This window comes from Elephas maximus, chromosome 19 (assembly GCF_024166365.1).
Source record: "Elephas maximus indicus isolate mEleMax1 chromosome 19, mEleMax1 primary haplotype, whole genome shotgun sequence".
NCBI lineage: Eukaryota > Metazoa > Chordata > Mammalia > Proboscidea > Elephantidae > Elephas > Elephas maximus.
The window spans coordinates 48,173,889-48,189,551 of NC_064837.1; the positions used below are offsets into that span (position 1 = coordinate 48,173,889).

Below are 15,663 nucleotides of genomic sequence, written 5' to 3' on the forward strand. Positions count from 1 at the left end.
TCCTAAAGACAAATGGAGAAATCTGGGGGTAACTTGATAATTTATTTGCAGGTTATCAATGAACTCATTTGGAAGGGAGAGAGTTTGGAAACCAGCTAGATGTGGACACAGAATTAGTGGGACTGGGCTTCCTTGTGGGACTCAGAAGCTCAATTCTCTTCAGTATTCCACATTTTGCAAAAGGAGGGTCTACATCTCTGGGGAGTGAGGCAATGAAGAAGTTGTGTGCTGACAGCAGAGATTCAGCCACAGGAAGAGGCACAGCAGGTGGGACGGGGGCAGGTGGAGATGACACAGGTTGGGCGATAGCAAGTGGTGTGGCAGGAGACTTGGCCAGAGACTGGGCGGAAGCAGCAGCAGGGGCGGCAGCAGCTGGAGCCACAGGAGCTAGAACCACAGCAGGAGGGGCGGCAACAGCTGGAGCCACAGCTGGAGGGGTGGCAGCAGCTGGAGATGCAGCAGGTGGGTTGGCAGCAGGTGGGCTGGCAGCAGGTGGACTGGCAGCACTGGGGCCTGTAGCAGCTGGACACAGAGCAGCTGGGGCGGCAACAGCTGGACACACAACAGCTGGAGCGGCAGCTAGAAATGCAACAACTGGGGCGGCAGCAGCTAGAAATGCAGCAATTGGGCCTGCAGCAGGTAGGCTGGCAGCACACGGACTGGCAGCACTGTGGCCTGCAGCAGCTGGACACACAGCAGCTAGGGCGGCAGCAGGTGGTCCTGTAGCAGGTGGTCTGGCAGCAGCTGGGGTGGCAGCAAGTCTCCTGGCAGAGATCTTGGCCACAGCCCTGGTCAGAACAGACGGAGCCACAACAGGAGTTGACCATGGTGTCGGAGGGTGGAGTTCTGGCTGTGGCTACAGGAGAGTGAAGTTCCCAAATATGGAAGTCTCCTTACCCCATGTCTCCTTTTATACCCTGCTGAGGGGCTGCTGTCACCATGTCAAGCATTTTTTCCTTGTTATTATTCATCCTTCTGGAAAACTTAATCATTTAATTACATACTTGTGTTTTTCTAGTTAAGAACTCCAAAATGGAGAAAATGCCATGTTTTCCTCTTCCTGGTGTGATCCTGTGTTTCCAATTAAAACATTTCTCCCTCTTCTTCCTTGGAAGACACCACCTCAGTCACTGGCCAATACAGTATGTTCTATACATATTTGTCACGTGACTTTCTGCCACTTTGTTTTTGAATATGACATTCCCTTCTATCTGTATATTGTTCTCTGAAAACCCTGGAGAATGTCTCTCATGATGCTAAGAAACCTTTTGTTGTCAAAGATGGGGCAGGGTGTTCTGGTCAGATGGGATGCTGATAGGGAAATAGAAGGAAAGACCCATGATGGGGAGGATGTTCCAACTGTAATGAAGATGACCGTGATCCTGTGTGGGCATCTTGGATGGTCAGAGAGATGATGGGACCCCACGGAAGTGCCAAGCTCTGTGCCAGATCTTATTTCACTGTCTCAAGCTGAAGAACTGGGCAATGACTTGGTGCTTTCAAATAGTAAAATCACATTTCTGACTGTAAGAATGTCTTCTAGGATAACCATTAAGAGTGGGAAGTTTTCGTTAATCTTATGAGTGTCAAATTTTTATGACTACTGATTTTTTTTAATTATAAAATATTTTATTATATATAAGAATCTTTAGAATTAGCAAGCCTTTCAATGACATCTCTCCAAGACATTCTGTTGGGTACTATGGGGGTATGACAGATAAGCCTTCATGTCTTTCCTCCAGGCATTTGAGTAAAACACATATAAGATACAGAGTTTGGTAATCACGAAGATATTTATGATTACTTTAATTAAAAAAATACAACCAAAATATGTAGTATGTGGGTAAGTCCATACACCCTCAGTGAAAGGAGAGAAAATACTAACAGCTACCATTTGTGCAGTGTTGACCATGTATCAGGCATTGGGCTCAACATTCTCTTTTTAATCTTTAGTGCAGCCTTATGAGGTTTTTTTTTTTTTTTTTAATGAGGTAGTGTGTTTTCTTACTACTCCTTTAGTAGAAAAAAAAAAATAGTAGAAGAGGCAACAAAAGCATAGACAGGTTAACAACAAAAACTTTTCCAAGGTAAACAGAAAGTAAGCTCAATATGTTTAGAATTACCAAGGAAGAATGAGTAAGTAAACTTAAAAGCCTTTGTGGAAGAGATTGTATCCTTCTGAAATGTTGCTTCTTTCTTGTCAGCTCATATGTCGAGACCTAGTTGTCGTGCTTTCTCTGCAGTGATGTCTTTCCTGACCAACTACACCATTCAAATATAATTCTTCCCTGTACTGTGCTCCTAACCTAGCACACCTGACTGTATCACCGTTATGTCTTCTGTCCTTGCCCCAGCTGCAATGCTTATACCCTGAAGTCATGTGCCATCACTTCTGTTTTCTTGTTACCCTGGTGGCAGGTACAGAGTTGGAACAGAGGACACTGACAATAAATGCTCCTTGAGTGAGCGAAAACTTTTTGACACCTTGGGGACATGCAATGGACTTTCAACAACACATATCTTTTAGACAGATGGAAAGAAGGGAAAAAACATTCTAAACAAAAGGATCATGTTATGAGGAAACCCATGCCTATGTCATGTAGTAGGTAACACATGACATGAAACACAGATTATGCAGGAAGTTTTGGAAGGTAAGTTGCAATTTTTACAATGAGATGTGTTTAGAAATAATCATGAATAGTGTGCTTAACACACATGCCTATATTCTCACAGACATAAGACAGGAACGCAGTGATCACCAAATGCTAACACTGATTTCCATCACCTCTGACTCCCCGATATTACTCTTGTTGCTAAAAATAACCAGTATTACCAGTTTTTTTGTCAGTCAGCCAAAAATATTTGCTGAACATCTACTCTCTTAGCTTGAAATCCCCCCAAAGCAGACTCCAAGATGAGGACATGAGGGCAGATGGTTTATTTGGGAGGTGATTCCAGGAGACACATGTGAGCAAGTGGGGAAAGTAAGACAGGAGAGGAAGAAAAGCCCAGAAAGTCTGCATTAATGACAGGGTACCATTGTGGATGACAGGAAACAATTCTTCAGGAGGCCCTCTGATAATCTATGGGGACGTGCCTCAGTTTGGTGGCATTTAGTCACCTTAATCGGATGCCCAGAAAACCCAACCAAAACAAGTGATTATTAGAATGAACAATGAGGTCAGATAAAAGCCTAACATACATATTGATGGATTTCTTAAACACTAGGAATAATCCTCCATAAAGTAATGGAAAAAAAAAAAGACAATTCTCAACAATAAACATATATGTCAATAAATCTTCCAGGGAATATATGTGGCATATATGGAGGAAGGAAACCCTCATGGCATAGTGGTTAAGAGCTTGGCTGCTAACCAAAAGGTTGGCAGTCTGAATCCTCCAGCTGCTCCTTGGAAACCCCGTGGAGCGGTTCTAGTCTGTCCTATAGGGTCGCTATGAGTCTAACTATGAGTCGAATTTGACTCGATGGAAGTGGGTTTAGTTTGGGTTTTTTTGGTATATGGTGGAAAGTATTAACATTTGCTAGAGGACATAAAATAGTATTGGCATAAATATCAGAAGAAGAAATGTACAACTAAAGCCAGGTTTCTGAATAACTATACATGAGGTACAAATGATTCGAGAAGATGTATCTCAACTTGTAACACTGGATCTTGAATGGGATTCCCAACAACTAATGAAAGGAAACTTGCTTTTGGCTGTGTTCTTCTGCATTGTTTACATTTTTAACAAGCAATATATTTGTGTTCAAATTATACAAAAATCCTTAGAAAGGAATAAACATAGTTTATATAAAACTTATAATTTTCTCTATTAAGTTAAATATTTTCTCCACTATAATGTTTATAATCCTATCTCATCATGCACTATAAGTATATTTCAGCCTACCATTCCAACTGTCTCTAGGTATCATGAATTCCACATGGGATTTTCTGGCAGGTTGGGCTCCCCAAGAAGCAGATGGTGAGAAGGAGATTAGCATGCAGGAGGCCTACTGAGGAGGGTTTGGGGATTAACACTTGAGGAAGGGAAGAGAGAGAAGCAGGATTGGGAGAAATCAAGTTGTGAAGCAGTCTCAGTGGAAGACTCAGCTGACCCTACGAGGAGTTCTGAAGAGAGAAATGTGAACATTTTTCTATCCATCCTGGGAAGGGGACATGACCTTGGACAAAAAAAAAAAAAAAAAAAGTCTCCTCAGATACCTATCAGCTTCCACCAGGTCAGTTTCATACATTTATGTCACCTGCCTGGTCCTGGAGGCAACCCGCCTATAAGGCAGAATGAGTCCCTGCTGACGCTCTACCAGTCAGAATGAAGGAACACCATCGTGCATGCGCAGAAGGGAGAAGGGATAGCTCCTCATACATTGCCTATGACCCTGAGTAAAAAATACATGGACTTTGCCAAACTATTTATTGGTTGCTTTTGTTGGTGGGGAAAAAAATCCGAAAGATGGTGTCTTTAAAAAATCATGAGTTGTGTTCAATCTTTTCAAAAAATTTCTCCTGCTATTACATTCATGGATGCACCACGACTTCTGTTTCACTCTCTATTTTCTGAAGACTAGATAAGGATTAGTTGATTTGCCTTAGTCTAAAAAGTCTTGCTAAAGAAAACTGGGTAGTATCGAACGACATTCAACTTCTATTGAGGGGTTAGCTAAACCGTGATGTTTACCCTACCAGTGTAGGCAAAATGCAGTTACCAAGGACCAAAATATAAAACCCATTTGTAAAAAATAGCCACAATCACATTCAATTTTCAGTGTCAGTAGAATAGAAATTTATTTTAGTACACGGATTAGAAGTTACAAGAGATCATTGAAAAGGAGTGCCAGAGATTGGATTTTCAGGTCAGCGGGGTTAAAAATTGGTAGCCTGAAGGGATGGAGACAATCTGCGAATCCTTAGGTATGATAAATGGGTGTCCTATAGACAAATGGAGAAATCTGGGGGTAACTTGATAATTTATTTGCAGGTTATCAATGAACTCATTTGGAAGGGAGAGAGTTTGGAAACCAGCTAGATGTGGACACAGAATTAGTGGGACTGGGCTTCCTTGTGGGACTCAGAAGCTCAATTCTCTTCAGTATTCCACATTTTGCAAAAGGAGGGTCTACATCTCTGGGGAGTGAGGCAATGAAGAAGTTGTGTGCTGACAGCAGAGATTCAGCCACAGGAAGAGGCACAGCAGGTGGGACGGGGGCAGGTGGAGATGACACAGGTTGGGCGATAGCAAGTGGTGTGGCAGGAGACTTGGCCAGAGACTGGGCGGAAGCAGCAGCAGGGGCGGCAGCAGCTGGAGCCACAGGAGCTAGAACCACAGCAGGAGGGGCGGCAACAGCTGGAGCCACAGCTGGAGGGGTGGCAGCAGCTGGAGATACAGCAGGTGGGTTGGCAGCAGGTGGGCTGGCAGCACTGGGGTCTGCAGCAGCTGGACACAGAGCAGCTAGGGCGGCAGCAGCTGGACACACAGCAGCTGGGCCTGCAGCAGCTGGACACACAGCAGCTGGGGCGGCAGCAGCTGGACACACAGCAGCTGGGGCGGCAGCAGGTGGTCCTGCAGCAGGTGGTCTGGCAGCAGCTGGAGCCACAGGAGCTAGAACCACAGCAGGAGGGGCCGCAACAGCTGGAGATGCAGCAGGTGGGCTGGCAGCACTGGGGTCTGCAGCAGCTGGACACAGAGCAGCTAGGGTGGCAGCAGCTAGACACACGGCAGCTGGGCCTGCAGCAGCTTGACACACAGCAGCTGGGGCGGCAGGTGGTCTGGCAGCTGACTGGGTGGCAACAGCTGGACACACAGCAGCTGGGGCGGCAGCAGTTAGTCCTGCAGCAGGTGGTCTGGCAGCAGCTGGGGTGGCAGCAAGTCTCCTGGCAGAGGTCTTGGCCACAGCCCTGGTCAGAGCAGACGGAGCCACAACAGGAGTTGACCATGGTGTCAGAGGGTGGAGTTCTGGCTGTGTCTACAGGAGAGTAAAGTTCCCAAATGTGGAAGTCTCCTTGCCCCATGTCCCCTTTTATACCCTGCTGAGGGGCTGCTGTCACCATACCAAGCATTTTTTCCTTGTTATTGTTTATTCTTCTGGAAGACTTAATCATTTAATTACATACTTGTGTTTTTCTAGTTAAGAACTCCAAAATGGAGAAAATGCCATGTTTTCCTCTTCCTGGTGTGCTCCTCTGTTTCCAATTAAAACATTTCTCACTCTTCTTCCTTAGACAGTGTCACCTCAGTCACTGGCCAATGCAGTATGTTCTACACATATCTGTCACATGATTTTCTGCCACTTTGGTTTTGAATGTGACGTTCTCTCCTGAAAACCCTGAAGAATGACTGTCATGATACTAAGAAACCTTTTGTTGTCAAAGATGGGGCTTGGTGTTCTGGTCAGATGGAATGCTGATAGGGAAAGAGAAGAAAATACCCATGATGGGGAGGATGTCTTATCTGTAATGAAGATGACTGTGATCTTGTGTGGGCATCTCGGATGATCAGCGAGGTGGTGGGATTCCAAAGAAGTTCTAAGCTGTGTGCCAGATCTTATTTCACTGTCTTAAGCTGAAGATCTTGACATTGACTTGGTGCTTTTAAATAGTAAGGATGTCCTCTAGGATAGGCATGACAAGTGAGAGGTTTTGGTAAATCTTTTGATTGTCAAACTTCTGCAGCGAGTTTTTTTTATTACAAAAGCTTTTATTATATGTAACAATATTTAGAATTATCAAGTCTTTCAATAACATGTATCAAAGACATTCTGTTAGGTAGTATGGGTATATGACAGATAAGCCTTCAACCCTTTCCTGCAGGTACTTGAATAAGACACATACATAAGATACAGAGTTTGGTAACCACTAATAGAATTACAATTATTTAAAAAAACAAAAATATATCATATGTGGTTAAGTCCATACAGCCTCAGTGAATGGTGAGAAAATACTAACAGCTATCATTTGTGAAGTGTGGACTTCAAGTATTGTGCTGAATATTCTAGATTTATTTTGTTTTTAAGCCTTAATGCAGCCTTATGAGATAGTGTGCATTTTTGCCTCTTTTAGTAAAAGAGGCAACAAAAGCATAGACAGGTTAACAATAAAAACTTTTCCAAAATTAAACAGGAAGTAAGCTCAATACGTTTAGAATGACCAATGAAGAATGAATAAAAAAAAAATTAAAAACCTTTGCTGAAACTATTTTATCTTCCTGAAATGTTGCCTCTTTCTGGTCAACTCTGTGAACTCCAACTCCTATGTCAAGACCCAGCTGGTGTGCTTTCTCCTCAGTGATGTCTCTCCTGACCAATTGCACCATCCACATATGTCTTCCTTGTACTGCGCTTCTAACCTAACACACTCTACTGTATCAGAGTTAAGTCTTCTGTCCTTGCCCCAGCTGCAATGCTTATACCCTGAAGGTATGTGCTATCACTTCTTTATTCTCGTTACCACAGTGGCAGACAGAGAGTTGGAACAGAGGACGCTGGCGATAAATGTTTATTGAGTGAGCAAAGGTTTTTTGACACCTTGGGGGCATGCAACGGCCTTTCAACAATACTTATCTTTTAGACAGATGGAAAGAATGGGGAAAAAAATCTAAACAAAAGGATTATGTTACATAGTAAGTAACATGTGGCATGAAACCTAAATTATGTGGGAAGTTTTAGAAGGTAAGATATAATTTTAAGAATGAGACATGTTTACCAATAACCATGAATACTATGCTTAACATACACGCTTATATTCTCACAGAAAAAAAGACAGGAAGGTGGTGAACACCAAACGGTAACACTGGTTTTGCCACCTTGGACTCCCCAGTTTTACTCCTGTTGCTAAAAATAACCACCATTACCAGTCAGCCAAAAATATTTGCTGAACATCTACTGTCTTAGCTTGAATTCCCCCCAAAGCAGACCCTGAGATGAGGACATGAGGGCAGATGGTTTATTTGGGAGGTGGTCCCAGGAGACACATGAGAGCAAGTGGGGAAAGTAAGACAGGAGAGGAAGAAAAGCCCAGAAAGTCAGTGTTAATGACAGGGTTACCATTGTGGGTGACTAGGAAACAACTCTCCAGGAGACCTTCTGAGAATCCATGGGGACATGTCTCAGGCTGGTAGCATTTAGCCACCATAATTGGATGCCCAGAAAATCCTGCAGGAACAACTAAGTATTAGAATTAAGAGTGAGATCTGATAGAAGACTAACATAAGTATCGGTAGGTATATGAAATAATCCTCCATAAAGTAATTAAAAAAACTCACAATTCCCAACAATAAATATATAATACATGTTAACAAATCTTCCAAGAAATATACTTGTGGAGGAAAGAATTAACATTTACTGAAGGACATAAAATAGTATTTGGATAAACATCAGAAGAAGAAGTGTACAACTAAAGCCACGTTTTTGAATAAATATACATGAGGTACAAATGCATATCTCAGCTTGTAACAGTGGGTCTTGAATGGGTTTAACATCAACTAACAAAGGGAAGGGTCCCTGGTGGCACAGTGTTTAAGAGCTATGGCTGCTAACCAAGAGTCGGGATTTCGAATCCGCCAGCCCCTCCTTGGAAACCCTATGAGGCAGTTCCACTGTGTCCTGTAGGGTTGCTATGAGTCAGAATCGACTCAACAGCAATGGGTGTAGTGAAGGGAAACTCATTTTTGGCCATGTTCTTTTGCATTGTTTACATTTCTAAAAAGCAATATACTTGTGTTTAAAACATACAAAAATCTGTAGAAAAGAATAGATGTGATTTATATAAAATTGAGAGTTTTCTTTATAGATTAAGTTAAATACAATCTCTGCTATTGTGTTTATAATCCTATCTCATCATGCACTAACAGTACGTTTCAGTCAGCCATTCCAGCTGTCTCAAATTAGCTATCGTGAACTCCAAACGGGATTTTCTGGCAGTTTGGGCTCCCCAGGAAGCAGATGGCCAGACGGAGATTAGCATGCAGGAGGCCTATTGAGGAGGGCTTTTGGGATTAACACTCGTAGAAGGGAAGAGAAAGAAGCAGGACTCGGAGAAATCAAGTTGTGAGTTATCCTCAGTGGAAGCCTCAGCTGACCCTATGAGGGTTCTGAAGAAGGAGTGACCAAGTGACCCTTCAGGGTCATCCGACTTTGGAGAGAAATGTGAATGTTTATCTTTCTGTTCTGGTAAGGGGCCATGACCTTGGACCAAAAAATCATAGTCTCCTCAAATACCTATGAAATTCCATCAAGTCAGCTTCATTCAATTATATCACCTGCCTGGCCCTGAAGGCAACCCTCCTGTAGGGCAGAGTGAATCCCCACTGACGCTCTACCAGTCAGAATGAAGGGACACCTTTGTACATGTGCAGAAGGGAGAAGGCATAGCCCCTGATACACTGCCTGTGACTCTGAGTGGAAAGTACATATACTCTGCTAAACTATCTATTGGCTGCTTTGTTTGGTGGGGAAAAAAAATCTGAAAGATAGTGTTTTTAAAAGATCATGAGCTGTGTTTAATCTTTTCAAAAAATTTCCTCTGCTATTACATTCATGGATCCGCCATGACTCCTGTTTCACTCTTTATTTTCTGAAGCCCAGAAAAGGATTAGTTGATTTGCCTAAGCCTAAAAAGACTTCCTAAAGAAAACTGGGAAGTATCCAATGTCATTTGACTTCTATTGGAAGGTTAGCTAAACTGTGATGTCTACCCTACAGGTGTAGGCAAAATACAATTACCCAGGACCCATATATAAAGCCCATTTAAAAAAAAAAAAAAATAGTGAGCATCACATTCAATTTTCAGTGTCAGTAGAATAGAAATTTATTTTGGAACATGGTGATAAGAAGTTACAAGAAATCTTTGAAAAGGAGTTCAAGAGGGATATTTCATTGGACTTTCAGTTCAGTGGGGTTAAAAATCGGTGGACCCACAGGGGATGCAGACAATCTCCGAATCCTTTAGGCATGATGAGTGGATGTTTTATAGACAAACGGAGGAATTTGGGGGAAATACATTAGTTTATTAGCAGGTTCTGAATGAATTCATTTGGAAGGGAGAGAGTTTGGACAAAAGCTAGATGTGAACACAGTAATTAGTGGGATTGGGTTTCCTTATGGGACTCAGAAGCTCAATTCTCTTGAGGACTCCACATTTTTAAAAAGGAGGGTATATACTTATGGGGAGTGAGGCAACGAAGAAGTGGCGTGCTCAGAGCAGGGATTCAGCAACAGGAAGAGGCACAGCAGGTGGGACGGGGGCAGGTGGAGATGACACAGTTTGGGTGATAGCAAGTGGTGTGGCAGGAGACTTGGCCAGAGACTGGGCGGAAGCAGCAGCAGGGGCGGCAGCAGCTGGAGCCACAGGAGCTAGAACCACAGCTGGAGGGGCGGCAGCAGCTGGGGCGGCAGCAGCTGGGGCGGCAGCAGCTGGGTTGGCAGCATTGGGGCCTGCAGCAGCTGGACACAGAGCAGCTGGGCCTGCAGCAGCTGGACACACAGCAGCTCGGGCGACAGCAGGTAGGCTGGCAGCACACGGACTGGCAGCACTGTGGCCTGCAGCAGCTGGACACACAGCAGCTGGGGCAGCGGCAGGTGGTCCTGTAGCAGGTGGTCTGGCAGCAGCTGGGGTGGCAGCAGGTCTCCTGGCAGAGGTCCTGGCCACAGCCCTGGTCAGAACAGACAGAGCTGCAACAGAAGTTGACCATCAGGTCAGAGGCTGGAGGTTCTGGCTGTGTTTTCAGGACAGTGAGGTTCTTGAGTTTGATGTCTCCTCGCCCTGTGTCGCTTTTTATACCCTGCTGAGAGCTACTGTGATCATGCGCAGGACTCTTGTTGTTGTTTATCCTAGTAGGAAATCAAACAGTAAATCAGTTCACAGTAGATTAGATAATTGCCTATCTGGTAAGTAGTGCTGTGTATAGAATAGGCACGTCTCCGTCTCCTGTTGTATTGTGTTCTTTCCAATTTGGCCATGCCAGGTGCATCAGCTCCTGTGGTTCTTCCTTTGCCTGATGGATCTTTTAAAGTGCACCCATTATATGACATTTTTCTCTGTATTTTACAAGTGTTATTTTCTCTTTTGTGAATTTAACTCCAGAATAATAGGTTGAGAATGGATTTTATAATGCCTAGATTTCCTCTGATGTCAAAGAAGTTAAAAGCAAGTCACGTGGAATGCTGGTAGAAAAATAGAATAAAAGGTGTATTTTGTGTATAATGAGGGATACTGTGATTTCTTTGGATTTGCTGGGTGGCCAATGAGGTGGAGAGAGTTCCAGTGAAGTTCCTATCAGTTTTGTCTTATTGAATCTCTTCAATTTGAACCAGTCCTTATGTGATTTACTATATTTAGTAAAACACACTGGCAAAATGGTCTTTTTAAAAATTTTTACATTATTATTGGCATGTTCTTCAGATATAGGATATCATGAGAGAGGATTTTTGCCCTATCCTTCAATAGGTCAACATACCCAATAGAATCTGTACAATGGAAATTTTATTCAAAGTATGTTTTCTTATATTCTGAGCATTGTCTCTCAACAATGTATGTTTAAGATATTTTGCTTGATACAAAGGTGATATGAAGTTAAGCTTTAATCTCTGTCCTATAGACACTTAAAACAAGACACACATAGGAAAGAGTTTGGCAATTATTTAAAGTATTATGTGACTTCTAAACAAAATAATAATTATGAATTTAAGTCCCATACGCTTCTAATGAAAGATGAGACGATACTAATGGTTACTATTTGTTGAATGCCTACTGTGTGTCAGGAATTTTTTGAGTACTCTATCATTGTTATCCTGTTCACACTTCACAAGGACTGTATGAGGTCGACACTATTCTTCTAAATTCTTTAGACATGAGGCAATTGAGGCCCAGATAGACTGAAGTCACACAGTCAGTATGGAAGGTGATTCTAACCTAGAATGTTCAAGGAAGGTGTGAAGAATAATAATGACATGCCATTTCTCAGGCTGCTTCATTTGCTAGAACATTTATTTCTCCCTTGTCAACTCAGCAAACTCTTGCTCATATTTATATGTGCAGTCTAGATGTCACCTTATCTTTGGTATCTTTCTGAACAGCTACCATATTCAAAATAAATCCTTCCGTCCATTTTGCTCCAAAACTATTTGAATATGCTTCTAATCTAGGGTATCACATTCTATCATCATTGCTTTATGTCTTTTTCCCAGCCTTCTGTAAATCCCATGAGGTCAGAGACTGTTCTTTACTCATATTTACAACTCTCGTGACTAGCAAACGCCCTGAACGAATGTATGTTGAGTGAATGTGGGATTTCTTAAAATTCTTGAAAGGGCATTTTCTCACCCTTCAACTTACTATTTATTATTTAGATGGATGGAGAAGAGAAGAAAGAGCATTAAGGCAGTGGGGAGATGGTTGAGTGGGAAATATACTTTTCATTTTTAATGGGATAACTAAGTTGTCTGGATGGTATATGTAGGAGAATACAGAAAAATAATACTCAACTATTTGAATGGGGAGAATTTAAGGATATTCTTGAATTTATGCAAAGAGACTGGATTTCATATCATTACACAGTAGGGAGAAAAGTGTGAGCAGACCTGTAGACTTTGTAAATATTATTTGGCTGGGGGAGTGACAGGAAGCAGGAAGAACATGTAGGTGGTGGTTGCAGTCTAGGCGTAAGACATGAATGGCTCCCTAAGGTGGTGACAATGAGTGTGGAAGGGAAGGTATTGGTGCAGTAGGCACTTCAAAGAGAATCAACCAAAACCAGTTACAAACTGGACAATAAAGGTAATAAGAGACCTCATCATTACAGAGGACATACAATTTAATATTTTTCAATTTTATACACACACACACATAATAAAATCCCTCCCAATAATGAAAAGAAAATAATTTGTAATAAAAAAAAAATGCTTGGTTAAAAAAACAAAAATGTAAGAAAAGTAAAAAGACAACTAAAAAAAAGAAAAACTTGCAATTTATATCACAAAGTGTTAATGGCCCTAATATATAAAGCGCTTCTAAAAATAGATTAGGAAAAAGACCAAAGCCTGAAAGAAAACTAAAATGAAATGTCTCCTCACCATTTGAAAATGCCCAATCTCATTCATAATAAGATAAATGGAATTTCTCTCCTTACCTGTTGGATTGTCAAACATTCAAAATTTGACCGCATTCTCTGATGATGAGACTGTGGGGAAATAGACATGCTCATGCTTTTCTGGTGAGGATTTGACAGTATCCAGCAGCATTATTCTTTGACCCAGCTATCCCAATTCTATGAATTATCCAAAAGAGACTCAGGTAAAAATATGAAAATATATTGCACGTAGTTATTCATAGGAACTCTATTTGTTAAATAAAAAATAAAACAAGCAAACGAATAAATCAACAAAAGAGTAGACACAATCCAGATAGCCTTCAGTGGGGTACTGGTAGATAAACTATGGTGCATTCCCATTAAAAGGATAAGAAATATCTTTATGTACTACTATGATAAACTATTAATATTGTATACATCCTACCAGGACATATTAAGAGAAGATAAAGCATGGTACAGAAAAGTGTGTAGAGTGTTCTAAAATTTGTCTAAATTTATATTTGGAGATATGAATATAAAATTATATTTGCTTACATTAAAAAAACAATGAAAGAGTAGAGAAAGAGGAGATGAGAAAACGGGGGAAAAAAAGGCATCTGCTTCCAGCCAAAATGGAGTAGCAGGGACTGGGTTTATCCTCCTGCCTGAAACAATTAAAAAACCAGACAGAATAAGTGAAACAATGGTTGTTAGACATTGGCTGCCACACAGGGCAGGATACTCATGTCTTAGAGAGGGGAAACAAATGAGGCAATCCCTAGGATTGCCTCAGTTTATTGCTTGAAGAGCCTGTAATCTCCCTAACTTGAGGACATGGAGCTGGGAGTAGGAGAAGCCAAGGCAGCTAGAATTCACAGGGATGTAGAATACCAGAGACGGGAGAGTTTCACCAGAGCCCCTGAGATCTGTGGAAGGTCCACCTCGAGTCTGAGTCTGAGTCTGAATACCGATCAGTGCATCGTGTAAAAAAGCTACCCAATGGTTGGGGGGGAGAAAAAGATGTCTTTTTTCCCATCACCACCACCAATAAATAGAAGAGAGAATAATCCTTGGAGCTCACACAGGGCCAGAAATAGTTCAAGTTCCCACAAGCTACAGTTGAAAACCTTATAATTCATGGGTCATTGGTAAAAATATTCAGAAGAGTATTGCCTCAAGAGTGGGACACATTTTTGCTCTAGACTAAAAGCTGCTCTGGTCCTGCTTAACAACCCTGAAAAGTAAGCCTAGAAAGGACTGAGCTGTTAAGTAACTTAATTGTATCCCAGAACAATCAGTTAATTGGACTCCATCAAAATTTAAAATTTTTACTCTTCAAAAGATCCTGTTCAGAAAATAAAAAGGTAAGCCACTGACTTGGAAAAATATTTATAGAACACATATTTGACAAAGGCTTTGTACATAGAATATATAAAGTACTCTTAAACCAAAACCAAACCACACCCATTGCCATTGAGTTGATCCCAACTCATAGCTACCCAATAGGGCAGAGTAGAACTGCCCCTATAGAGTTTCCAAGGAGCACCTGGTGGATTCGAACTGCCAAACTTTTGTTAGCAGCCACGGCATTTAACCACTACGCCACCAGGGTTTCCAAAGTACGCTTACCACTCCATGATGAGAAGACAAACAATCTGACCCCACCCCCCAAAAAAAATGGGCAATAGATTTGAACCAACATTTCACCAAGGAAAATAGATGGAAGGAAAATAAGTCCCATGAAAATATGTTCAACATCATTAGCCATTAGCAAATTAAAACCACAATTGGATGGCACTATATACTCTCTAAAAAAAAAAAAAAAAAAATTTTTTTTTTAGAATGGTTAAAATTAAAAAAGCCTGAACATATCAACAGTTGGTGATGATATGAAGCCATTGGAACTCTCATATAAGTTGGGAACATAAATGGTATGAACACCTTGTAAAACAGTTTGACAGTTTCTTAAAGAATTAAGCATACATCTACTATATGATATAGCCATTCCATTCCAAAGGAAATTAGCATCAAGAGCTACAACACAAAAAGAGGGATGACCAGACAATATGTGCCTTCTGAAGGAAGCTCATATCATTACCTGTGAAATTGTCTTTGGCAAAAAGAGGAAAATGCAGAACAGAATTTTCAAATTCTCATGTACTCCAGACTTCCTGGAGCCATAGAAGGTGCATGAACCCCAGAAACTATTGCCCTGAGATAATCTTTAAACTCTAAACTGAAAATATCCCCTGAAGTCTTCTTAAAACTAAACAATAAAAAAAAAAAATAGTTTAATTAGTAAAAATGTCTACCTCAGGCATTGTGCTCTATCAAGATCTATTTATATGGGATCAAATTGACAAGAGCAACTCAAAAGATTAGATAAGAAGCTTAGGAGGCAGTGAGTTTATGCTAAGTGGGAGGAATGACTCAGAAAAGGAGGGTGAGAATGATTGCACAACTCAGACAATGTAATCAGTGTCACTGAATTGTACATGTAGAAACTGTTGAATTTGTGTATATTTTGCTGTGTATATTCTCAACAACAACAACAAAACAAAATAAATTTTAAAAAAAGAAGAA

At 41.4% G+C, this 15,663-nt stretch overlaps 3 protein-coding genes across 3 annotated transcripts; all 3 read right to left on the reverse strand.

Annotated features, from left to right (window-relative positions):
* Positions 1–242: 242 nt before the first annotated feature.
* LOC126063169 (keratin-associated protein 4-7-like) lies at positions 243–827 on the reverse strand. The gene has a single exon (XM_049861355.1). The coding sequence runs from the start codon at positions 825–827 to the stop codon at positions 243–245; it is 585 nt and encodes a 194-aa protein (XP_049717312.1).
* A 4,362-nt stretch (positions 828–5,189) lies between these two features.
* On the reverse strand, positions 5,190–5,954 carry LOC126063171 (keratin-associated protein 4-3-like). The gene has a single exon (XM_049861356.1). The coding sequence runs from the start codon at positions 5,952–5,954 to the stop codon at positions 5,190–5,192; it is 765 nt and encodes a 254-aa protein (XP_049717313.1).
* A 4,267-nt stretch (positions 5,955–10,221) lies between these two features.
* Positions 10,222–10,704, reverse strand: LOC126062381 (keratin-associated protein 4-8-like). The gene has a single exon (XM_049859887.1). The coding sequence runs from the start codon at positions 10,702–10,704 to the stop codon at positions 10,222–10,224; it is 483 nt and encodes a 160-aa protein (XP_049715844.1).
* Positions 10,705–15,663: the final 4,959 nt, after the last annotated feature.

Excerpts from the sequence above, each read along its gene's own strand:
- LOC126063169 (XM_049861355.1), bottom strand. The coding sequence starts at position 827 with ATGGTCAACTCCTGTTGTGGCTCCGTCTGTTCTGACCAGGGCTGTGGC.
- LOC126063171 (XM_049861356.1), bottom strand. The coding sequence starts at position 5,954 with ATGGTCAACTCCTGTTGTGGCTCCGTCTGCTCTGACCAGGGCTGTGGC.
- LOC126062381 (XM_049859887.1), bottom strand. The coding sequence starts at position 10,704 with ATGGTCAACTTCTGTTGCAGCTCTGTCTGTTCTGACCAGGGCTGTGGC.